The 27009-nt window shown below is 39.0% G+C and overlaps 1 protein-coding gene across 1 annotated transcript in view; it reads right to left on the bottom strand.

Annotated features, from left to right (window-relative positions):
* The window catches only part of LANCL3 (LanC like family member 3), a 96662-nt gene that overhangs the window by 16766 nt on the left and 52887 nt on the right, over nt 1-27009 (bottom strand). Inside the window, exons 2-3 of the mRNA XM_015127169.3 lie at nt 5491-5614; nt 1647-1844 (exon numbers count right to left, since the gene is read on the bottom strand). Coding sequence (XP_014982655.1) covers nt 1647-1844; nt 5491-5614 — 322 coding nt within the window. The remainder of the gene's footprint in view (nt 1-1646; nt 1845-5490; nt 5615-27009) is intronic.

Raw genomic sequence — 27009 nt, 5'->3', positions numbered from 1 at the left:
AGTGTACATAAAGGATGGAATAATTGCCCTGCAAGACACCCACATCAATTAACTGACCCAGTCATTCATTTTAGTAGATTATCTTCCCACTTTTTTCAGGACTTTTACTAGCACATTGAATCCTTTTAAGATACTCTGTGTTTAAATTGGGATGTCTCCAAAATTCAAGGATCCTTGCTGGGATGCTTGGAGGATATCCAGAGACCATCACTGAGAATAATTAAAATAAATAAGAAATGGAAGAATTGAGCATAACAAGAAGGAATATCATTTCCAGCATGGTAAATAACTTGTTTTTTCCCCCAAAAAGGTCAAATTAAAAAGAAATGGGCTCAAATCATAACTGGCAAAAGTTAGCCTAGACATAACACATGATGCATGGATACTGGTACAAGCACACATTTTGAACTTCCTTCGATAGGTAAATGTAGCAGGCAGAAAAAATATGACCAATACACTGCGACTTACATTATTCATCAACTCAATACTATACTTTCAGGGATTATAATTCATCAACTCAAACTGTACCCTCCAAAATGAAATTATAGTTGGATTAAAGACCGTTAATTAATGGGAGGAAAAGGTAATGAAACTCAGGTGAAAAAGTAAAGAGAAATCAAATATATTTTAAAACTGTGCTTGTGGGATTGAAGCATGGCCTTGAAAATTAAATCGACTCAGAATCTAAGAATTTTGTATTATTTTGGTATTTTAAATCTCTCCCCTGGCCATCTAACCAATATTGACTTATTTATTTGAATCTAACTTTTTTTCAAATTACCCATTCTCTGAAGGCTTAATTAGCAGTGTGACGGAATTTCTTAAAAGTGGGAAAAGATAGGGTTTGCTAAATTTCTAGCCTCAATTCCACAGAGTTTACTGGGGATGGCTATTCATGTTTCTAGACATCTTGTTTGGTACTGATGGAAATTCTTATTTGAAGAAGAGTTGTAGAATAGTGCATCCCAACCTTTAAAGTGCACGTGATTTGCCTAAGGATACTGTTAAAATGTAGATTTTGATTCAGTGGGTCTAGGGTGGGGCCTGAGATTCTGGATTTCTATCAAGTTCTCAGTTGTCCGTGCTACTGGTTCCAGGGGCCACATTTTGAATTGCCAGGTTCCAGATCTGCACTATCCAATGTAGCTACTGAGCACTTGAAATGTGGCTAGTCTAAATTGACATTTGATATAAGTATAAAGTATATGCTGGATTTCAAGGACTGAATATTTTTTAAAATGTGAAGTATCTCAATTTTTAAATTGTATATACATGGAAATGACAATATTAGGGGTACATTGGGAACTATAATATATACTATTAAAATTAATTTACCTGATTTTACTTTTTTAATGAGGTTACTAAAAATGTAAATTACATATGTGGCTCATATTATACTTCTATTGGACAATGTTAGTTTAACTTTATAAACAAATAGATATAGATCATATTTTTAAAATGTAGAGGACCATTCTCAGAAGTTGTTTTACTGATCAGGACATTTGGCTTTGAAAAATTTCATCTCGACCCTTTTATCTCACATAGTAATGACATAAGATGAGATATCCTCAGTTCTCAGAAAAGGAACCTCCCTGTGGCTAACCTAGATGAAAGGCAATGTTTTTAGATAACAGAGTGTGTGAGACCTGGAGCGCCATGGCACCAGTGCACCAGCTCATTCTCTCTCTCGATGGTCTCGCCGAGCTCAGGTGGCCAGTTGCAATTTTGTTCCTGTTCCATGAGAAAGTCCACGCTCTGCCATACCAGCTCCCGATCTGAGGGCTTGAGATGCTCATGGTAAGAAAGAAGCATCTGAAGAATAGACGACAATCCATGAGCTGCCCCTGTATGAACAAACAAGGCATAAAATTCACACAATTGGGAGGACAGCTAGTTTGATTTAGTGAAAAGATCGACAGGATAAAAAACGATAATGCCAATATTACTTGAAAGCTCATATAGCAATGTGATAACTAAGTTGCCTAAGAACTAGGCTTCTAGCAAACTATAGCTTGCAGGCCAAATATGGCTCACTGCCAGTTTTTCTAAATAAAGTTTTATTAAAGAATAGCCATGCTCATTCATTTGCATATTTTCTATAGCTGCTTTCTGGCTACAACAGCAGCATTGTATTTGTGACAGAGACCATATGGCCCAGAAAGACAAAAATATTTACTCTCTCTAGCCCTTTACAGAAAGTTTTCTGACCAATATCTGTTTTAGAAAAGAGATCTTTTCAAACTTTGTAATTGAAATATCAGTAGCTTTCATGAAAATGCTCCTAAAATGCTTGAAAATAATTTGGTCTAGGTATCCTAAACATTTATTCTTTTATTCATTCATTCAACACACAAGTATTAAGCATCTACTCTGTACAAGATACTGTTCTAGGTACAGAGGATAGATCACTGCACAAAACAGACTAAATCCCTCATTTGTAATCTTAACACTAGTTATTGATATTCATTTACTTAATCCTTTACATTTAGCACTTGCATATTAGGCACTGTCTAACCCTGGTTATACAGATAAACATGATTTGGTTGACACCCTTGAAGACCTTTCCATCCATTCCAGTGAGATGGCCAGATTTGTAAATAAATAATTAGAACATGAGGTGATAAGTGCTCTGTGAGAGATGGGTACCAGGGGTATGATGGTTAATTCTGTGTGTCAACTTGACTCGGCCATGGAGTGTCCAGATATTTGGTTAAACATCACTTCTGGGTGTGTCTGTGAGGGTGTTTCTGGATAAAAATAACATTTGAACCTGTTTGCTGAGTGAAGCACATTACCCTCTCCAATGTGGGTGGACCTCATCCAATTCACTGAAGGCCTGAATAGAACAAAGAGTCTGAGTAAGAAAAAATTAGTTTGTCCTGCCTGACTGTCTTTGAACTGGGAATTGGCCTTCTCCTGCCTTCAGATTTGGACTCAAACTGGAACTTATATACATTATTGGCTTTCCTGGATCTGGCTTTCTCAGCCTCCATAATCATGTGAGCCAATTCCTTATAATAAATCATTTAGTTATATAATAAATCATATTCTGTTTGTCTAGAGAACCATGACTACCACAAGGACTAATAGAAGGAATGGAGGAGAGCTTAACTTGGCCTCAGGGGTGGAGGGGATGCTAAAGGTTCCATACAGAGAGTGTCATCTGAGCAAAGTCTTGAGAATTCCTAAGATAATTCTGAACTGGCAATGGGTATTGAACTAGCAAAGTCCTGAACATGCCTTTGGAAAAGAAGTTAGCTTAACAAAGGTAAAAGTCCAGTCCCTCTAGGATTTTTCACTCATTCCCAGTTAGTAGAATCCTGATTAGTGGGTGGTACTAGGGTCAATATATTCTGATGGCTTGCTCTTTAAACTCAACTCTATAATTTTAAAGCTTTGTTTTTGCATTCAGGCACCTTTTACTTTGCCATACTCAGAACTCTTGACTCCCCGGAAACAGTTTTACAGTTTGTATTCAGTCAAAATTTCTATTGCTCTTAAAATTTGATCATGAAATTTGAAAATATCTTTATTTTGCTGGATTTGAAATTGTTGGGGAAAAAAAGATTGCTTTTCAGGAAAATATTTATGCACTAGATACAAATCTAGTTTAAGCTATATATGTAAAAAGCCAGAATGTTAATTTCTCTAAAGAAAACCTGAAAAATATTGGGAGGCTGAGGTGGGAGGATCACTTGAGCCAAGAATTCAAGGCCAGCCTGGGCAACATAACAAGACCCTGACTCTATAAAAAAAAATTTAAGGATAAAAATTTGACCAGGCATAGTGAAGCAAGCCTGTAGTCCTAGTTACTTGGAAGGCTGAGGCAGGGGGATCACCTGAGCCCAGGAGGTCGAGGTTGCAGTGAGCTATGATCACACCACTGCACTCCAACCTGGGTGACAGAGGGAGACCTTGTCTCAAAAAAATAAAACCAGAAAAATGAATGGAATAGATTAGGGGACTATAGCAGAAACTGTCAGTGCCCTGGCTCATCACCTCATCTACACTCACCATTCAGATGCCTCTTTGTTCCTGCTTCATATCTCAAGCATCTATCATTTTGCCTGAGGCTTTCTTTGGCCACAGGAGCATGCCCTGCCCAAAGGGGCAGGACAGAATTGCTAGGGAATTAACACCTCTAGGAGAAGCCAATCAATAAAGCAGAGAGTTGGTGGAAGAATACCCCAGCTTCTTCACCCCTTGGGTGAAACAATTCTGAGACGTGTTCTATAAAGTCTTTAAGATTCCCTAGGGAAACTGAGCCTCAGTTGTCCACAGTTGCTCATTATTACACACTCAATTAGCTTCTTTCTCTTTCTTGTCTCATTTCTCTGCTCCTCTATCAACACTTTCTGAAATTACCTTTCAAATAAACCTTTTACACCCAAATCCTTGTCTCGGGGCTTGATTTTGGGGAGACTTAAACAGAAATATAAAATTTCTTTGAGAAAACTCATTGAAGTTGTTTATTAGCTATTCGTTCATTCATTTGGGTTCCCTAATTATGTGCAAGCTCTGTAGTGAGGTCTAGGAATCACGAAGATAAATGAGAGAAAGTTCCCATCCTGAAGGTGCACAAAGCCTGCTTAGGCAGTTAGGCAGGTAAGCCACTAATTACAGTGTAATAAGGGCTCCAACAGAAGTATGCGCAGGATGACAGCATGTTACCCAGTTTTGCTTTGGGAGAAAACCTGAAACTTGTAAATATTTCTCCAGAGAGGATTCAACAACCCTTCTTCCAAAAGCACAGAACACTTTTCAGCAGATTAATGATGTTTGAGCAGAGTCTAGAAATCTGGGTATAATTATTACAGATTAGATAAAGGGGTTGGGGGAAGTAGGGCATTCTAGGCAAAAGGAACATGGACAAAGGTAGAAAGAGAACACTGCATGTGGGAGACTATGCTGGACAGAACCTGGAGGGTAAAGATAAAGCTTGAGTCTAGAGAAAGAGGCAGGTGGTCCATAAAGGGCCTTGCAAATCTTGCTCAATAGTAATGGTGAGGCACTGAAGGACTTAAAAGAGGAATAACTAATTTCTTTTTTTTTTTGCATGGCCCAGAGCTCACCATTAGCCATTACAATGCAGTAGTCTGTTATAAATCCACTACTATTAAAAACTTTAAAATGTTAGTGGCTGAATCCTACTTTTCTATTCAGAGGCACTACTTTCAATCGTGTGTGAAAAGTTTTCACAATGTTTCAGCAAAATTAGGCCAATGAGCTTACAATCTAAAATAAAGATATTAGTCTTGAGTGAACGTAATTGTTGAAATAGCTACATTTCTGTCAGGTAGACTATGAAAATAAATATTAACTTGTGATTTGTGTTATCTATCAGTATAGGTTTTTGAAGAACATTTTAAAATATTTCTTATTAAATGAATCGTAATGACCTATGGCCAAACAAAATCTTCCAGCCTTTATTCCGTATTAATATTAGAGACTTTCTCCATCCTAAAGGCCCATGCCAACACCTTTACTTACCCAAGTATTCAGTTCCATAGTAAGAATACATCAGGGGGAATGGTTTCCTCTTCTTTATGGCATACTGCTTCCCAGAGTCCAGAATTGCCTGGCAAATTGACTTGATCTGTGCTGGAGTCAGCACCTGAATAAGGAAATCCAGAAATAGAAGTCAAAGCAGGATCTCCTTTTTCCTTAGACACTGAATTTTTTGCTCAAGAAGCCTAGCATCATATCCACAGAATCCTGTACTATATGTAAATAAACTTAGTCAACCACAATTTATTCTTTTTTTTTTACCACTGATTCTTCCTTTGTTGTCAAGTCGTCAAATCTGCCCTCTTTAGAAAACTTGCTATTTCGGTGGAAAACACACAACTTTATTGCTATAGGTTGCTATAAAATACAAAGACTACCTTATGGTTGTTATATCATTAATCCTTGTCACAGGAACAAGGATTTGCTCAGAAAAGAACAAATAGTCCTAACTGATTATGCTTAATAAAGCTGTTACTCCTGGTGTACGATGTAGGTCTGGCCCAAACAATGGATCTTCAATTTGTGTTATTTAGACTGTGCTTATAAAGACTGTACTTATAAAGCCATGATTCTGTGATAAGCTGCAGTATGACGGACTCACTCTAGGCATTTGTACTACCTCAATGAAACCAAAGTCCAATAGTGTCAACACAAAATAACTTCTAACATCAAAATGACTCTGAATAGAGAATGGCTAAAATGTAATGACTTGTAGTCTTCCATGTTTTATTCAATCTGTCCAGTAGGTTTTAGGATTATAGACATTAAAAGGTTCTCAAGCCTTCAAAGCATCATTGCATTTATTAAGATTCTGCTCAGGTTAGCCATGTGTTTTGTATCCTGCCCTTCCTGGGACAAATTAGATGTTCCCTTTGGCACACTCCCTTTATGACAGTGACATTTGCTCTGGTGCACAGCACTGTTGTGTTAGATCTCTCTCTGTTGTGTTAGATCTCTCTCTGTTGTGTTAGATCTCTCTCTTTCTCTCTCACTAGACTATCGGTTTTTTGAGAGCAAACACTGTGGCACCTCCTAATTTTGGTATCCGTGGTGCCTAACACAGAATTTGAGGGGGGTCCTTCACAGCTGATGAGTGAGTAAATAAGTGACAGGTTAACTGGTATGAGATTCAGAGCCCTCCCTCCCTTTGCTCTTTATTCCCTTCCTCCCTCCTTCTCTCTTTTCCTCCCCTCTGCGATTGTTCCTTAAGCGCCTACTACATTCCAGGCAAGATTGTTCTGGATGCTGGAGATATGACAGTGAGCAAGATAGATAGGACCTGTGCTCTCATGAAGCCAATCTTCCCAAAAGGTAGACCTGCACAGGAAAGGTACTGGTCAGATTAACCAAAACTAAAAAACATCTAAGTTTAGTCTGATTGAATGAATCTGGGATCAATAAAAAGTCCGTTGGATTTTGGCCTCTCTCCTAAAACTGGCACGTTTAATTTTCCTATCCAATATCCAGCATTAGACCAGCCAATTCCTTTTGAAATAAGTTTCTAATGATTTAATTCATAAATTGCTCCTCTGATTTACCTGGTATTAGAAGGAAAAAATATAATCTGGTTTTGGTTTCCCAAAATCTAGCATTTAATTTGGAAAAATAATTACTTCATGAGGGCACCATTTATTAATTCTGCCAATTAACATTTACTGAGCTACTATTCCAGTAAGGTACCACAATAGGTGTTGTGGAGAAATTCAAGAAACCATAAGACATATTTTTTCCCTACAGGGAAGTTACCATCCAGCACTGGAGATGAGATATAGACAAGAGTCTACAATAGAGCAACTAAAGCTCATGAGCCTAGAGATAGAAAGAAACTTTCTCCTCTTTTTTTTTTTTTTTTCCTGTTTGCTGAAATAATGATGTCATGGCTTTCAACTTAAATTTCCCTTTTATGAACCACTCTCTCTGTCTCTTAAGTTTACTCCTCCTAACATTCCCGAAGACACTATCTTCCTATGCGGCATCCCCACTGTCCTATCATATCAGCTCCAAGTCTTCTTTCCTTAGCTTAATAGCAACTTTCTCCTAAATGATTGAATACACACACCCATTCAAATTGCTACCAGAATTTTCATTTGCTGTTGAAAACATTTACTCTTTGTGCCTTTATCAGTGCCAACTGATCTTAACTACTTAAAATCTTGCATCATCATTTGTCTCAAATCAACCCCTCTTTCTCAGAAACCTGCTAAAACCCCTGAAGGGCATGCACTTAATAGGACTCTATCCTGATTGAATCCCATAGTCTTCTGGGAATATATTCTGGCTCTGCTCAATATTGATTTTGAATCCATATGACAGAGGCAGTTTTTGTGGTAGGAAGCAGTCACTGAATTTGCAGGGATGTATTCATTTGCATTACTAAAATTTTTCCTATTTGACTTTCATGCCTATAACTGAAAATTGGCTTATTATTTCCCCAGTTGAACATTTATTCATATGTTATGTGTGTGTGTGCATGTCTGTGTACGTGTGTGTTTGCCTGCTTATTTTTAACCCAGAAAAAAATCAACTTATGCTATATGTGGTGCCATCCCCCTTTCTTTCTATCCTGAATCCACAGCTTAGAATAGGGAAAGAGTTTATAAAATATTATTTCAAAACCTCCGATGGTCATGCATCATGTCTGGGTGGTTTCCTCTTATCTCTCAGAAACACTGTGAAAAACAAAGAGAAACCAGCGCTTGTTCAGCTGGATAGAGACCAGTTATGCATGCAGTTCTTTATCTCTGGGAACAGACAAGACCTACCCTTCAGCTTATTGATCAGCAAATAAAAACTAGAAACACAGCCCATTAAAAGCCTGTGTGTGGGGAACACTGAGGAAGAGTATTTTTCGCCCCTGAACAAATAGTACAGAAAGAAGAAGGGAGTTGAGATTCTGGGGTAAGGGCTTGAGCTTCTTCTCCTGTGTGTCTGCTTTCTCAAAGATCCCTCCAGTCTCTAGTACACAGGAGCACATGCATGAGCACACCCACTGCCTCCAAGAAGATGGCCTATGTGCTTTTGAGACACTCTGAGATCCTGGGAATGAGGGAGCAGCATTTCCAGTGGGGGAACAAAAATGACTAGGAATGGCAGAGAGGGACTCCCTGGCCATCAGGCCTTCACCAAAACAAACCCAAATTATTCCCTGTCCTGTAGTTGTAGCCCCTAAGATCAAGGCATTTGTTGATATTTTGGATGGAATACGTTCTTTTCTTTTTACATTGAATTAAAATAAATGAAGATATCTCAAAAATACAAAGCAAATCTGAGGTGGTTTGGTTTAAATTATTTTCTTTAGTTTAACTGATTCACTTTACTGACCTTGTGAAATATTCCTATTGGTTTGGCCTCTGAGTATGAAGAGACAAGAGGGCAATAAAGTTCATACTATATTTCTTGGCCCTGCCTGAAAGTCATGTTATGACTGAACTACCTCCATGCAGAGGAGAGATGACTTTCTTTTTTAAAAAGTGAATAAAGAGACCAAACCACCATTGACTCTTTCCCAAGGCAAGAGTCCTACCTACAGCGCCTCTGAAGTGGCAGTCATTGCTAGCTATATTTCTTTTTCTAGGCATCAAACACCTCCTGCCCCTTCCCCATCAGCATTGATTGAATACGCGAATAGCAACTAAATCTTGGGTGTGCCAGTGTCCTAAGGCATACTATGCCAATCAAATTCCTCCTCTCAACAATTTGAAATGCATGTTCAAAAAAAAAAAAAAATGAAGCTGTCAGTATTCCCAGCTGCTGCTGAAGACAGGTCAGGAATGGGCCCATGCATAAACTGAGGTCAACAGGGAGTAAGCAGGGGCTGTGAAGGAGAAAAACAGAATAAACCACCCAGCAGTGAGAATGAAAGGAGACTGGAGCAGATATGCTAAGAGAAACAATGATACCAAGAGAGAAAGTTAGAGGAAAGTAGAGAAAAATAGCTCCCTCTTCCTAACAGTTTAGGGCTACTCCCTTTAGGGCTTCCTGCCAATTTTCCATACTATACCCACCCCCATACTCCTTCCCTTTCCCTTTAATCATTTGAGAGTCTCAGTTTCTTGCAAAAAGAGCCTAATTAGAATAGACATGAATATAAAGCCAAACCTTTCATTTGTCACTTCATCCCTCACATAAACAATCAGCTTTCCTACCTACCATACTAGATCCTTTCAGTCAAAATAACAAAGATATCTGCATCTAGGGTGCATGATAAGGTACATGCGAAGACTCTCTGGGCATGGGACCCAGCATTGGGATTTTTTTTTTTTTTTTTTTTTTTTCCCTGAGACAGAGTTTCACTCAGTCACCCAGGCTGGAGTGCAGTGGCACGATCTTGGCTCACTGCAACCTCTGCCTCCTGGATTCAAGCAATTCTGCCTCAGCCTCCTGAGTCACTGGAATTACAGGTGCCCACCACCACACCCGGCTAATTTTTTGTATTTTTAGTAGAGATGGGGTTTCACCATGGTTGGCCGGGCTGGTCTCAAACTCCTGACCTCGGGCGACCCGCCCACCTCGGCCTCCCAAAGTGCTGGGATTTCAGGCGTGAGCCACCGCTCCTGGCTGGGATCTTTTTTAAGCTCCCCAGTGGATTACAAAGAGTGGTCAAGGTTACGAACTACTGCCATAAAATACTAAGTGAATACAAAAATAGTTTTTAAAATCAAAGTAATAATAATATAATGTAATACAATATAATAATAATGATGATGAAGAGGAGGGCTAAAGGGAAAACTAGCAAAAGAACTCCCAGGTATAAAGAAATTCCTTTGGTCTGAGTCATGGAGGACTCAGAATATCTGTCCAGTCTTAAATTATCTGTCCTCAAACTTCTGTCAGTAGCCCATTTGAGACCTCTGATATCTCTAAGAGATATCTGCTCCTCAAAGTGTGGTCCATGGACCAGCAGTAAAGGTATCCTGATAGAAATTCAAATTCCCAGGCCCCAGACCAGACCCAGTGAATTAGAAACTGAATTTTATTTGTTTTAATTTATTTTTTATTGTTTTATTTTACTTTAAGTTCTGGGATACATGTGCAGAATGTGCAGGTTTGTTACATAGGTATACGTGTGTCATGGTGGTTTGCTGTACCTATTGACCTGTCCTCTAAGTTCCCTCCCCGTGCCCCCCATCCCCCAACAAGACCTGGTGTGTGTTGTTCCCCTCCCTGTGTCCATGTGTTCTCATTGTTCAACTCCCACTTATGAGTGAGAACATGCAGTGTTTGGTTTTCTTTCCTGTGTTAGTTTACTGAGAACGATGGCTTCCAGCTTCATCTATGTCCCTGCAAAGGACATGATCTCATTCTTTTTTATGGCTGCATGGTACTCCGTGGTATATATGTGCCACATTTTCTTTATCCAGTCTACCATTGATGGGCATTTGGGTTGTTTCCATGACTTTGCTATTGTAAACAGTACTGCAATAAACATACATGTGCATGTGTCTTTATAGTAGAATAATTTATATTCCTTTGGGTATATACCCAGTAATGGGATTACTGGGTCAAATGGTATTTCTGGTTCTAGATTCTTGAGGAATCACCATACTATCTTACACAATGGTTGAACTAATTTAGACTCCCACCAACAGCGTAAAAGTGTTCCTATTTCTCCACAGCCTCACCAGCATCTATTGTTTCTTGACTTTTTAATAATTGCCATTCTGACTGGCATGAGAAGGTGTCTCATTGTGGTTTTGATTTGCATTTCTCTAATGATCAGTGATGCTGAGATTTTTTTCATGGTTTTTGGCCATGTAAATGTCTTCTTTTGAGAAGTGTCTGTTCATATCTTTTGCCCACTTTTTGTAGGGTTGTTTTTTTCTTGTAAATTTGTTTAAGTTCCTTGTAAATTCTGGATATTAGACCTTTGTCAGATGAGTATATTGTAAAAATTTTCTCCCATTCTGTACGTCGCCTGTTCACTCTGATGATAGTTTCTTTTGCTATGCAGAAGCTCTTTAGTTCAAGTAGATCCCATTTGTCAATTTTGGCATTTGTTGCAATTGCTTTTGGTGTTTTCGTCATGAAGTCTTTGTCCATGCCTATGTTCTGAATGGTATTGCCTAGGTTTTCTTCTAGGGTTTTTATGGTTTGGGGTTTTACATTTAAGTCTAATCCATCTTGAGTTAATTTTTGTATAAGGTGTAAGGAAGGGGTCCAGTTTCAGTTTTCTGCATATGGCTAGCCAAGAAACTGAATTTTAAAAAGATCACCAGATGGTATTTTGAGAAGCACTGGCTTAAGAAACATTAGCTATAAATTCTTTAAATTTCCCAATGTTAGGTTAGGTCCTGACAACACTATGTATCTGGAATATATAAATCTGACTTTCCACAGATTATTTTTTGTAACTATGACTATCATGGCTTTGGTTTCTATATAAAGGAAAGGTTGATTTTTTTTTAAAAGACAAGCTTTTGTAAAACTGCTATTGAAGATATTGTTCACAGTTTTCTAACGCCTCTATACGAAGGCCCAAGTGATAAGCTACCCTCATAGCCCACCTAACAAAGTGAAATGAGAGTTTGTCTTAGTCTTGAGGGCCAAGAGACAGAGTTAATTCCTGTGCTTAATGCAGAAACTTCCTTTACCCTAGGGGTTTTGCTATAAACATTTTACCTCTTAAACCTTAAACCATGTTGAATGGTTAATGGTTTCACTGTATTGGTGAATTTTTGTTGTAAACCACCCCAAACACGTTTTTGGAAGTGGATAGAGCCCAAGGAAACATTTTTACAATATACGGAATATGCGTCTTAAGGTGACAATGAATTATTAGTGTCGAAGTACAGTTCTAAGTCTTACCTGACAGGCAATCCTCACAGACTCTGAAACAACTGTAAGGAGGTGCTAGACTTCCCACCCTAGGCCTTGCTCAAGCACTACCAACATTATCATGTAATAGTCCAAAATGCCCTGAGTGCCCATCTGCATAGAATGCAGAGTCACTCTGATATCACAGCAAACACATATGTAACAGAGTAAGAATCTGCTATTAACTTAATGTTTTCGCCCAGCAATTTATTTCACCCAATCCTTTGCCTCATCGTCCTGTTGGTAGCATAGGCTTCTGCCTAGAGAAAGAAAGAAGCCATCTGACTATCTAATAAACATCAAAATGACTTTTTTATATGTCTTTTTTTAAAGTTAGAGCTACTGGAATGAGACAAATGACTTTTGATACCCATGGACAATAAAGAAAAATGTGGGTTGTTAGATCCTGGATTTTTTTTTTTTTTAAGATGGAGTCTTGCTCTGTTGTCCAGGCTGGAGTGCAGCGGCATGCTCTCGGCTCACTGCAAGCTCTGCCTCCCGGGTTCATGCCATTCTCCTGCCTCAGCCTCCCAAGTAGCTGGGACTACAGGCGTCCGCCACCATGCCCGGCTAATTTTTTGTATTTTTGGTAGAGACGGGGTTTCACCGTGTTAGCCAGGATGGTCCCGATCTCCTGACCTCGTGATCTGCCCGCCTCAGTCTCCCAAAGTGCTAGGATTACAGGTGTGAGTCACCACACTCGGCCTCCTGGGTATTTTTAATACTTAAAATTGATACTATAAAACAATAGATTTGAAGGATAGTTCTGAGTAAACTCAGGATGGAGATACAAGCTGTTCAAGGTGGGATGAGTTGACATGGAAAAGAAATCAGAAGTTGAAAGTCAGTGTGAGTGTGGTGTCCTGCTTTCCTACCTCCACCCCATCATGCCAAGCCTTAGGAGCCTTACAACAGGCCTCCAGACAGGTTTGGGAATCTACAGTTCGTTAGGATGTGTGCCTCCCTTTTGCCTGGAACTCAGGAAGATGGCAGCCTCAGAGGTGTGTCTCTTGCTTCAGGGTCTGGGACCAGCAAAAGAGATACTACCACGTGGCCTGTCCCACATGAAACAGCAGAAGATGATCCTGAGTTTCCTATGCGCACCAGAACAGAGTAGAAAAACATCTCATCCCCAAAATCAAATTTACTTTTTAAAATGTCCAGTCCAAATCATTTCAAATTAAAAAGTTAGAGAAATTGTTTATACAAAGTCAATATTCACAAGTGGTTAAATTTTTACTTCCTATATCTCTTTGGGGTTGTAGTTCACTTGGAACCCACTAGGTTACAAGAAAGAGCCAGGCCTTTCAGGAAATCTCTGTAGCAGATAAAGATTTACTTAAGGTATTGAGAAGACAGAAATTTGGAGGAGCTTCTTTGAGGCAGAACATCATGAGCACTCTTATAGTGCATAGTGACCTCCAGAGAACATCATGAGCAGAGAAGGTGTTGAGCAAGCTTAAAGAGACAAAATAGGGCTAAAGAAAAACTTTCAAGTAGGAAACTGATCTTGACAAACTGAGTAATTCATAAGTATTATGTGCAAAGCCTATGCTAAGTTGGAGAAACATGGGATCTTAATAATGAGACTAAGTAGACATGCAAAACATGTAAATAATGAAATATTCAGCATTCATTTAAATCCTAAAAGTAGTACACTAAAGGAGTAACGTGAATGGAGTAAATATTGAGGGCCTCACAGAGGAAGAGGAGTATGAGCTGAGCTTTTGAAGGACAAGTAGGAAGTGGGTAAATGAAAGCATGGGGAAGAGAGGATTTTTAACCTATTGGATGATGGGGGGAGTCCTGTGTATTGGGGCAATGCTTCAAAACCCTCAAGGTGCACACATATTACTTGGGGCTTTTGATAAAAAACAAAGATTCTAATTCAGTAGGTCTAGGGTGGGGCCAGGATTCTGCTACTAACAAGCTCCTTGTTACAACAGTGGTGATGCTGAGGCTGACACTGCTGGTTCATCAACCACACTTGAAGTAGCAAAGGATTATGAAAATAGAGAGGCTGGTTGCAGCAGAGGATTTCTTTTGGAAATGGTGAGACGTTAGACTAAAGGAACAATAGAAGTTCCCAATGATATTCAAGGCAGCGAGAGGAAGCATTAAGCAAAAGTGTTGCATATTATCATTTAAATGATTAGATTACCCAGAAAAGGGACACAGCAACAAAGATAAATTCTCTTCCAATATTCTGCATGTAAGATAGGCATGTCCATATTTGCATGCTCCACTGAGGAGCTCTTTTAGCCAGTGTGGCCAGGTTTGTTATTTTCTTAATTGGTCTCTAAATGGGGCATGTGTGCTGGTGCAGAATGAGCAAGTCCCTTCCATCTGGTTTTCCTGATGCTCCCTGACCATTATTATGCTGGGCTATGAGGAATAGGAGGCAGGTTGCTCTAGTTGATGATTATCCTCCCGTCATTAAAGGGATTCAGCATGGAATTTCAGTTATAAACATTTGGTCCCAGGTACCACTTTACAGTTGTTTCTTTTCCCTTCTCATGTGAAGAAACCTAAACCGAGAAAACACTAGAAACCAGAAAAGAAAAACAGGTTTTTCCCCATTCTTACAGCCTGACTGCTGGCTTTAAAGATTTATTAGAAGTAGCTGGTAACCCAGTCTGCACCAAGTGTCACTAGATGATTTCATTCTCTTTCCTCTAAGACACTAAATGTCTCAGAGCACAAGCTTCCTTATCTACAAAAACAGGATTATGTGTGTCCCACCTATCTCCTCAGGTAATAATGAGACTTATGAAAAAGCAGTTCCCAACGTTTGACTGCATACTGCAATCACCTGGCGAGCTCTTAAAAATCCCAACGCCCTGTCCACACCCCACACTGATTACATCAGACTCTGGGCGTGGGACCCAGGGATGAGTATCTTTTTTAAACTCTCCAGGTTATTACAAAGAGTGTCAAGGTTGAGAACTACTGACATGAAATACTGAGTTAATGCAAAAGTAGTTTTAAAAAGCAAAGTAATAATACTATGATTATGATAATGAAGAAGAGGAGAGCTACAGGGAAAATATGGAAAAGACCTCCCGAGTATCGAGAAATTCCTTTGGTCTGAGTCATGGAGGAATGGAAGGAGAAACCTGATGTGCACATGAATGAACATGCTGGGTCAGGCCAGAAGTCCACTAAATGCCATACAGTGTTTCCAACACAGGCACCAATGCACATTGTGAGAGGCTAATGAGGAAACCACAGAACACAGCAGACAGTGCACTGGACTAGGAATCAGGAGATCAGGGCTTGAGGCTCCACTGGCACCATACCCATGCTTAAGTCATCAGACCTCCATCTCTTCATCTGTAAAATAAAGGGGCTGGACTAGTATCTATTCACTAGGTCACAGCTTCTCAAATGTTAGTGTTCCTAAAAATCATCTAGTGATCTTGCTAAAACACAGCTTCCCAGGCCTCACCCTCAGGGATTCCGACTCAGTAGCTGTGGAGCGGGGCCTGAGGTCTTGCATTTCTAACAAGATCTTGGGTGATGGTGATGCTCCTGGCCAGAAAAGCACCTCTTGAGTAGCACTGTACTAGGTGACATCTAAGATGCCTCTAGGTTCCAAGCTCTATGGTTCTCCAAAGCATTGGGGGAATCTGGTTTTTGAACATAAAAAGGAGAATAGCATGGTGATAAACAGGGACTTGGGGGTCAGATACACCTGGATTCCAAACTTAGCTTTACCAGTTTCTAGCAGTGTGAATTTGTGAGTTACTTATTCTTTCTTAGCCTCATTCTTCTCACTTGTAAAAAGTCATGATAATATCTACATCACTGGATTGCTGTAAGGATTTCATATAAGATGCTTAGCACAGTTCCTAGCATAAAGCACATGCACAATGCCTGCAAGTGATAGTGAAAAGGGACATCTGAAGTTCAATAGTGACTGAACTCCAGGCCTTGGAGGTTTGAGATCAGCATATTTCTCATAAAATAATCGTGCTATTGCCTACTTCTTATACCTCATCTTCCATCCAAGGACCAGCTTACGTCAGCCTGTATTCCTAAATTGTTCTAACTTATAATTCATAAACTAGCAATGTATGACCCTTCATGTCTGTGTATTTACTTTTCTCATCACCACACTTGCAGCCTTCACTGTCCCACTTTTCCCAAAATGACATTCCTTTGCTCTTTCAAAATATCTCTCAGGTTTATCTGGTTTCTAGATACTAACTAACTATATAACTTTAGACAAATCATGCAACTTCTCTGGACCTCAATTCCTCATCTGGAAAAATAAAAAGTCAGGCTGAGGTGGTCTTTAATGTGTCTTTCACATAGAGCATTTTATGATTCAAGTCTTTATGACATTTATAAATCTATATACTGTATACATACTTGGGCTGTAATTCTGTAATGTGAACATGATAGTATGTTTCAGCAGTTTAATTTCTTAGAGAAAAAGCAAAAAGTCATTTGTGGTAAAACTAGAACACAGGTTCAACTTGTCCTATTCTAGGCATTTTATCAATATGCCTATTTTCTTATGTACTTTCTTCCTAATAGAAAGCTTAAAGGACTAGAACTCTTTGTAGCCTCCTGGCATCAGTTACTTGAATCATCTGCAGTTGTCAATCTCCTGATATACCCAAAGTGAACAACGACATTAAGACTGAATGCTTTGTTGACTATTTCACATTATACCTTTCTCTAAGTCACTGTTGAATGAGTATGTCATTACAGTATTCTCAAACTGTGGTTCAAAATGTTCAAGTGCCTGTTTGGTACATGATAATGTACTAGAGAGTATAGAAGTATAGGGATGCATAGTTGCTTATTGTCAAATATACAGTACATGCCCTTCTTATTTTGAAAGGCCAATTCTGAATTTATAGTGGCTTACACTATTAGTTAGTGACATCTCTTTTCCCTTTATTTCTTGCTAACTGAATATCAGTTTTATTAGGCTGGCAATTGTGTCTAGCCTTAAGTGATAGTAATTAGCCTTGGCCAAACATGTAAATCCCATTGTCCCTTGCCAAGTACCCTGCATTCCTTGTAGCTAGGGTTGGCTATGTGGCCTCACTTGATCAATGGAGGAATCTGCAGGAGCTTCATGGAAAGCTTTTTGTTTCATAATACATGGAAATAAAATGGACATACATGGCTGTTATCTCCCTTTCCTTTTTTTGGCTGCCTTGAATGCATATGTGAGGCCTGAAGTAGCACACGGCCAATTTGCATCCTGCAGCAATGAGCACGTGGATGAAAGGTCAACATTCTGAGAATGACGGGGGAGAAAGAAAAATCCTGGGATTTTTGGACATTATTGAGCATCTGTACCACAACCAGGACCACATATATCCAGACCCTTGTTATAAGAGAAAATCTAATCCCTTTTTAAAAAGTCACTGTTCATTGGGTTACTTACAGCCAAGCCCACATAAACTGGGCAGCCATAAAGTGCCAATCTAACAACACTGCTAGCCTTCACTACCCTGCAAAGCAATTTTTGCCCACGTCCACCTCTGTTGTCACAGAAACCTCTGACTCTAAAGCTCTTTAAAATGGGACCGACTGCCTGAGTAGGCAAATTTAAATGCAGTTTCCAGTTCTGACTGCACTCACAAGGTTGCAATTGATTTTTCTCGTTAAGTGCTATCCTAGAGCCCAGGGACAAAGAGTAGAAAACACTCTTTGCTGCCATTGCCCTGGGTGACCTCCCTATTTCTTCCACTCATCCAGCTTCAGGTCAGGGGCAATGGACACCCTCCAATCTGTCACCATGATAGCAGATCCTCAAATCCTTAAGTCACTTTGGGAAGACAAAGAGGAGGCCTGTGGGAGCTTCAGCAATAAGTGCTATGAAGCAATTATCTTCTTTTCCAGGAACCACAGTTCTTTCCACTCAAGTGACTCTATTATGTACTACCTATTCTGTCATCTTAGAGAGGTATTCACAAAAATGGTCCTGGTTGAACAATATGTGAACAATTTGTGAAATTTTAAGGCTTAATAGCTCTTTCACCTAGATGCTTTCAACAGAACAAGCTGAAAAGGTATCTTTTCCCGTGTTCTTTGACATGTGCCTGTAGGATTGATGGATGCCCTGAAGGTCATAATTGCAGAAGGGAAGGCAGAGATACTTTAAAATTGCCTAGATCTTTCTTCCTTTTTTCTTTAGTACCTTAAAATACATTTTAATAAATGTATTCCTTGGATATAGGGGAAACAGTGTGATATAGTGCTGGTTGGGCCATGAACGGTAACTTTTCTGCGTATAACATGAAACCTAAAGCTACAGGGTATGTGGAGGGGTCTGGTAACCATAGTTGGAAAATTCAGAACTTCTAGCTTTGTCATAATATGGCCCTTAGTGAGTGATTTAACCTCTTTGGCTTCACTGTATTCATCTGCAAAATGAGGTGGCTGACCTAGTAACTTCCCAGTTCCTTTCTGGCATACATATATATGAAATAAAACGGACATATATGTTTCCATCCTTCTCCCCTTATTCATTTATGTACTGTAGGGAACCCATCCTCTGTGTGATCATGTCCAAAGCAGCAGTTTTGTTATGTTGACATTTTCTGGTATTTTAAAGGGAAAATGTTTCTGTTTTCTTTTTCTGGCTTCTTTTAATAATTTTAACCAGTAATCTTTAGGAGAGCTAGATTATAAAATTCAGGTAGAATCATTTTCTATGTAAATGGCATATCTAAAAAGGATATTTGAGGTGACCACAGCACGAAGGTGTGATAAAGGGAGTTGCCGCCACCACCTGCATCCCCTTACTAACCACCAGGAAAAAAAAGTGACACCATGGCCAGATTCAACTTTTGTTTTATGCCTAGTGGAAGGAGAAAGGAATAGAGGACTTCAGGAGGAGCTGGCTCTATGGCTGAAGAGGAGAGAAGGTAAATTGACACCCTTATTCTGTTAAGGGTAAGAAGTTCCCCCAAAGTCTCTTCTGTAGATTTAATATTTGACAAGTTTCAAATGGTCACTGTCAAATGAATGCGGCTGGGGAGCCTACTGCCCTTGGAATGGCTCAGAGGAGCAACTGACATATGTAACCAATAGTAGGCAAAGCAGGATTTATAACCTTGTAAGTTAGTAACTAAGGTCTTTGTCTTAGACGAAGATTTATTCTGTGATAATTATTGAGCCCTGCTATGGCTTACTAGGAGAACATCAGTGAGCAACAGAGAGAAAAGTCTCTGCCACTATGGAGATTACACTTGACATGGTTTGGCTCTGTGTTCCCACCCAAATCTCATCTCAAATTGTAATCCCCACATGTCGGGGGAAGGGCCTTGTGGGAGGTGATTGAATCATGGGGGGCAGGCTTCCCCATCGCCGTTCTCAGATCTCAGTTCTCAGATCTGATGGTTTAAAAGTGTGGTACTTCCCTCTTTGTGCTCACTCTCCTGCTGCCATGTAAATAAGTGCCTACTTCCCCTTCCACCATGATTGTAAGTTTCCTGAGGCCTCCCCAGCCATGTGCAACTGTGAGTCAATTAAACCTCTTTTCTTTATAAAGTACACAGTCTCAAATAGTTCTTTATAGCAGTGTGAAAACAGACTAATATAACATTCTAGTGGGGTAGTCTGAATAAATTCATATCATGCTCCATGTTTTATTTCACCAAATGTGTCTTATTCTGCCACTGTCCATAATTTGTTATTATTTTAATGAGGGCATGTTTATGAAGTAATCAATATTAAGTGAATTGTGTACTGTCATCTCATGTTGCCTGGGGAAAGTTTAACAGGAGATAAAACTCATTCATAGCCTCCAATGTGAATTCAACTGAAGGCAATCGCCAAGATTGTAAGGATGGACATATGAAAGAAATGGCCAGCTGCTATAGCACATAATTACATGGTGAGTTAAAAAAAAAAAAAAAAAAAAAAAAAAAACAGAGATCTCAATCTAGATCAAGACTTTGGGGGAAGGGAGAGAGAAGAATCAGACACTCATTTTTTTAAAAAAGCTCCACATGTGATGCTGGGACACAGACACTGCTTTACAGGGCTTTGCATTGCAAATCCAGCATAATTTAATATTGCAAATAGCACAGGTGGTTAGAACAAGCAACTGAGCTTAATCTCATGGGGTTCACGTAGCATAGCTGGATATATTCCTAGTCACAGACTAGACTTTTAATTATAAGCTTAATGCCAGGTACCCTCACTATAAGTTTGCCTCATTAGTTGTAACACAAAATACAACTGACCATTTATCACTTTTTAAATAAACCAAAGCAGGCTTCCCGATGATACTGAGTAGCCTCATGTTTAATATGTAAAGAGAACACGTTCACTAAATATGTAATTGGTCATGAAGCAGTACTTTAAATATATGGTCTCCCAATTACAATGTGAAGGAACAACTCAAGAGAGAATTTACCTACATACATGCATGCTTTATATATATATACACACACACACACATCCATCCATATACACAGACACACATATACACATGTATGTTATATATATGTGTATATATATGTATTCTGTTGATGTATATTTAGGAAGTTTCCAGATTTTAACTCTTATGGATAAAGCTGCTGTACACATTCTTATACAAATGGGCCTAGGCATTTATTTCCCTTGGACATTGATGCACTGTAATAGATATCCATATTTTATATATATTATATATATATCTCCATATATGCATACATACACACACATATATATACACACATACATCTATGTATACATACATCTATGTATGTATACCTATATACATACATCTATGTATACATACATCTATGTATGTATACCTATATACATACATCTATGTATACATACATACATCTATGTATACATACATCTATGTATGTATACATACATACATATATGCATACGTGTATACACATATATACATATATGTATACACATGCATATATGTATGTATACACATACATATATGTATATATACATATATACACATACATGTGTATATATGTGTGTATGTATGCATATATGGAGATATATATAATATATATAAAATATGGATATATATTACAGTGCATCAATGTCCAAGGGAAATAAATGCCTAGGCCTATTTGTATAAGAATGTGTAATGGTGCTGGGAAAATTGGCTAGCCATAAGTAGAAAGCTGAAACTGGATCCTTTCCTTACTCCTTATACGAAAATTAATTCAAGATGGATTAGAGACTTAAATGTTAGACCTAATACCATAAAAACCCTAGAGGAAAACCTAGGTAGTACCATTCAGGACATAGGCATGGGCAAAGACTTCATGTCTAAAACACCAAAAGCAACAGCAGCAAAAGCCAAAATTGACAAATGGGGTCTCATTAAACTAAAGAGCTTCTGCACAGCAAAAGAAACTACCATCAGAGTGAACAGGCAACCTACAGAATGGGAGAAAATTTTTGCAATCTACTCATCTGACAAAGGGCTAATATCCAGAACCTACAAAGAACTCAAACAAATTTACAAGAAACAAACAAACAACCCCATCAAAAAGTGGGCAAAGGATATGAACAGACATTTCTCAAAAGAAGACATTCATACAGCCAACAGACACATGAAAAAATGCTCATCATCACTGGCCATCAGAGAAATGCAAATCAAAACCACAATGAGATACCATCTCACACCAGTTAGAATGGCGATCATTAAAAAGTCAGGAAACAACAGGTGCTGGAGAGGATGTGGAGAAATAGGAACACTTTTACACTGTTGGTGAGATTGTAAACTAGTTCATCCATTATGGAAAACAGTATGGCGATTCCTCAAGGATCTAGAACCAGATGTACCATATGACCCAGCCATCCCATTACTGGGGATATACCCAAAGGATTATAAATCATGCTGCTATAAAGATACATGCACACGTATGTTTATTGCGGCACTATTCACAATAGCAAAGACTTGGAATCAACCCAAATGTCCATCAGTGACAGACTGGATTAAGAAAATGTGGCACATATACACCATGGAATACTATGCAGCCATCAAAAAGGATGAGTTTGTGTCCTTTGTAGGGACATGGATGCAGCTGGAAACCATCATTCTTAGCAAACTATCACAAGAACAGAAAACCAAACACCGCATGTTCTCACTCATAGGTGGGAACTGAACAATGAGATCACTTGGACTCGGGAAGGGGGACATCACACACCGGGGCCTATCATGGGGAGGGGGGAGGGGGGAGGGATTGCATTGGGAGTTATACCTGATGTAAATGACGAGTTGATGGGTGCTGACGAGTTGATGGGTGCAGCACAGCAACATGGCACAAGTATACATATGTAACAAACCTGCACGTTATGCACATGTACCCTAGAACTTAAAGTATAATAATAATAAAAAATAAAAAATAAAAATCATTGCAATAAAAAAAAAAGAATGTGTAAAGCAGCTTTATCCATAAGAGTTAAAATCTGGAAACTTCCTAAATATACATCAACAGAATGAATAAATAAATGATGGTATATTCATACAATGGACTATTAATTAACAATAAAAAAGAGGACCAATTACTGATACATGCAGCAACATGGCTGGATCTCATAAACAATGAACAAAAGAGGTGAGACACAAAAGAGTATTTGCTGTATGATTCCATCTCTATGAAGTTCAAAATCAAAGTTTGGTGATAGAGGTCAGAAAAGTGGTTACCTACCTGTTTGGGGGTTTGGGGGTGTGTGTTCAGGATGAATGATATTCATTGGGATAAAGGAACCTTCTAGATTGATGGAAATGCTCTGTGTATTGATCTGGTTAATAGATATATGATATGCACAGTTAATTCACTGAGTTATACCCTTAAGATTTGTACATTTTGCTATATGTAAACTATACTTCAATTTTTTAATAAAAAAGCAAAAATAAATCAGGGTATTGAACAGCATATCTATTATATGGTAGAACGAATAGTTTAGTTGTCTGTTAATACATTTTATCTGAATGTCAAGGTCCTTTGGTTGTAAGTAGGAGGCACCAACTTTACTAGGTATCCTGAAGTAGGGTCTTCCTAAGACTATTGGAAATAGAAAAAAATATACACCCTACTGGGAAGACGAATTACATAAAAGAGCACATTACCTCCAGGCTGACACACCCCCTGGCCAGGGCTTGGTGACCAGAACACCATGACTGGATTTCACTTCCCCTGCCCTTTTGACCAGGTGCCTTTATACACGGCACAACCATGCCTGTCCCCCTATCTGTAAGAAAGCTGCATGAGCTCCTGAAACCTGAGGGCAGCTAGGACCAAGAAGGAACCAATGCTTGGACCCAGAAATCCTCCAGGCTGTAGCCAGTGTTCTCTTTCGGTGACATGGGTCTCTGCCGCTCTTTCACTTTCTACAGGTCTTCTTTCACTACTTTTCTGTGGCTGAAGGTGACCTCCCATCATACTATCACTCTGTCTGTCTCTGTCTCTGTCTCTCTCTCTCATTCCAAGTTTTAACATGTCCCTCAGTTTTAGTCACATTACAGGATCAAATAGAGTTACTGAAACCCAATTTTAAATTCCTGGGAGAATCTGATACGTTCAGCCTCATTCAGGTTCAGCCTCATTCAGGTGTGTTTACACAATGGCATCCACTCTAGTTGAAGGAGCAGGGCCAAGTAATTCAAGATGGCTGCAATGATCCACCCAGAGGAGAAGTAGGATGAAACTTCACAGAGAAATGGGGTTATTCTGAGCTAGGCAGACATTCCCAGAAGGGTCTACTCTATTTGTATCAGGAATGTGTTTAACTTAAATGAACAGAAAATCTCATTTCTAGTGGCTTAATCAAACAACAGGTCATTTTTCTCATGTAACAAAAAGTCTAAAACTGGCTGACTGCTGATATTGCTTAGCTTAGTGACTTGGGATGTTAGAGCCAGGATGACACAATTTGCACTTCCTTCCATCATGGTGGCCTATAGGCACAAAACGGCTGCTGCCAACTCCAGACATCATGTTTATATTCAAGGTGGGAAGAAATGGGAGGGAGGGGCAATGCACATGTAGTCTCTTGTATCAGAAAACCAAAAGGTTTCCCAGAATACCCCAGCATATTTACACTGACATGTCATTAGCTAGTACTGTATGACATGGCAAACCTGACAGAGAGAAAAGCTAAAAAATCAAGCAATTACTGGCAAAAATTGCTATGTCAAACAAAAGTAGGGTTATATTAGTAAGGACAATGTGGCAGAAAGAGCTCTGGTTGGCAATAGTGTCTGTCACCACTCTGAACTACAGGAATCCATATTGTCTGAAAATTTGTTAGCCATTTATGATCGTGTCTGAACACAGGTGATGGAAGGCACACTTAATTCCTTTTTCAAAAATGCACTGCTTCTTGCCACACACTATGCCATTATATATTCAATTTTGCACTCCACCACCTAGGATCCTTTGGCTAGAATTTGCATTCTATTTCCAAAGCTCTTGTGGAGATAATTGGTCAAGGCCGGTTTCTCAGCTCTGAATATGACTGTCTAACCACTACACAAAGGCCTTTTCTAAACCAAAAGTAATATAGAACTGTAGAAAGCATGCTTAGAGGATGCTTGGCTTTCTCTAAATATACTACTTCAGAAGTGATCTAAAGATAACTATTATTTCAATATATGCAAATAGATAATATTCCATTTAAAATCTGTTCCTTACTGTGAAACAGGTGCAAGAGACGACGAGAGTGTTTAAGTAACCAAGTGCAAACAGTCTTCACCTTTAAAAGGAATAGATGGGACTAGATGGCTTCTAGGCACCCCCCCCCCATGCTTGATATTATACTTTCTAAATGGCCTGCAATCACAGTCGCTCCATATCATGAGGGACATTTCTAAGAATTGTCTAGATTAGCATTATTCTTCAATTGAGAGTCAATGTATTCTACGAGGTGAGAAAAATGTCATGGAAGAGGACAGACTATACTTATCCATATGATAAATGAAGAAATTCAAATTTCTAGCTGATGTACATATAAGATTGTCATGAAAGATAATTACCTATGCTTTTTAAAAAGTTGTTTTTTCTAACAGATGCTGGTGAGGTTGCAGAGAAAGGGGAATGCTTATACATGACTTGTGGGAATGTAAATTACTTCAGCCACTGTGGAAAGCAGTTTGGTGACTTCTCAAAGAACTTAAAACAGAACCACCATTTGACCCAGTAAGTCCATTATCGGGTATATATGCAAAGGAATAGAAATCATTCTATCATAAAGACACATGCACATGTATGTTCATCACAGCACTATTCACAATAGCAAACACATGGAATCAAACTAAATGCCCATCAATGGTAGACTGGATAAAGGAAATGTAGTACATATGCACCATGGAATACTATGCAGCCATGAAAAGAATGAGATCATGTCCTTTTCAGCAGCATGAATGGAGCTGGAGGCTCCATTCATTATCCTAAGTGAACTAGCACAGGAACAGAAAATCAAATACTGCATATTCTCACTTATAAGTGGGAGTTAAACACTGAGTACACATGGATGCAAAGAAAGAAACAATAGACACTGGGGCCTACTTGAGGGTTGCAGGGAGGGAGGAGAGTGAGGATCAAAAACCTACCTATCGAATACTATTGCTTATTACCTGGGTGATGAAATAATTTGTACACCAAACCCCCCATGACACACAATTTACCTCTGTAGCAAACCTACACATGTACCCTTGAACCTAAAAGTTAAAAAAAATTAAGTAATAACTGTACATATTCATAGGGTACATAGTGATGTGTGTGTGTGTGTATATATATATATTTTTTAAATATAGTGATCAGATCAGGGTAATTAGCATCCATCATCTCAAACATTTGTGATTTCTTTGTGTTGGGAATGTTCGAGATCCTCTTTCTAGCTATCTCAAATTACATAATAAAAAAGTTGATCTCATAAAAATAAAAAGTAGAACAGAGGATACTAGAGGTTGGAAAGGGGAAGGGAAAGGTGGGGATAGGGATAGGTGTGTTAAATGATACAAAATTACTATGCTGGCCGGGCGCGGTGGCTCAAGCCTGTAATCCCAGCACTTTGGGAGGCCGAGACGGGCGGATCATGAGGTCAGGAGATCGAGACCATCCTGGCTAACACGGTGAAACCCTGTCTCTACTAAAAAATACAAAAAACTAGCCGGGCGAAGTGGCGGGCGCCTGTAGTCCCAGCTACTTGGGAGGCTGAGGCAGGAGAATGGCGTGTACCCGGGAGGCGGAGCTTGCAGTGAGCTGAGATCCAGCCACTGCACTCCAGCCTGGGCGACAGAGCATGACTCCGTCTCAAAAAAAAAAAAAAAAAAAAAAAATGACTATGCTTACCTATGCTTTACAATGTTTAAATATTTTATTATACACATTTAAGGACAAAATCTGGGGAAAGATCATGGTAATTGTGTGTGGGGAAATGTTTAGATATTTGTTTATAGAATATATATTCATGTCACAGCATATTTATCATTATTAGTTAATTTTGTCCTTACTTCATCTCATATTCTAACTTAAAAGTGTAGGAACGAGAACAAACTTTGGGTATCCATTCAAAAATCAACAGGAAAAGAATCCTAAATGTCTGCAGGTGGAAACTACATTAATTATCTTTGGGCAAATTACTTTAGCTGTCTGGATATCAGTTTTCTCATTCATGAAACGGATCTTAAAAGTCCCTTCCTTGCTCTAAAGTTCCAGGTTTCTATTATCTCTGTCAAAGAAGTCTGTC

Source organism: Macaca mulatta, chromosome X (genome assembly GCF_049350105.2).
Source record: "Macaca mulatta isolate MMU2019108-1 chromosome X, T2T-MMU8v2.0, whole genome shotgun sequence".
In the NCBI taxonomy this organism is placed as follows: domain Eukaryota; kingdom Metazoa; phylum Chordata; class Mammalia; order Primates; family Cercopithecidae; genus Macaca; species Macaca mulatta.
The sequence above is the reverse complement of the archived record's forward strand: the minus strand, read 5'-3'. Positions and strand labels throughout refer to the sequence as shown.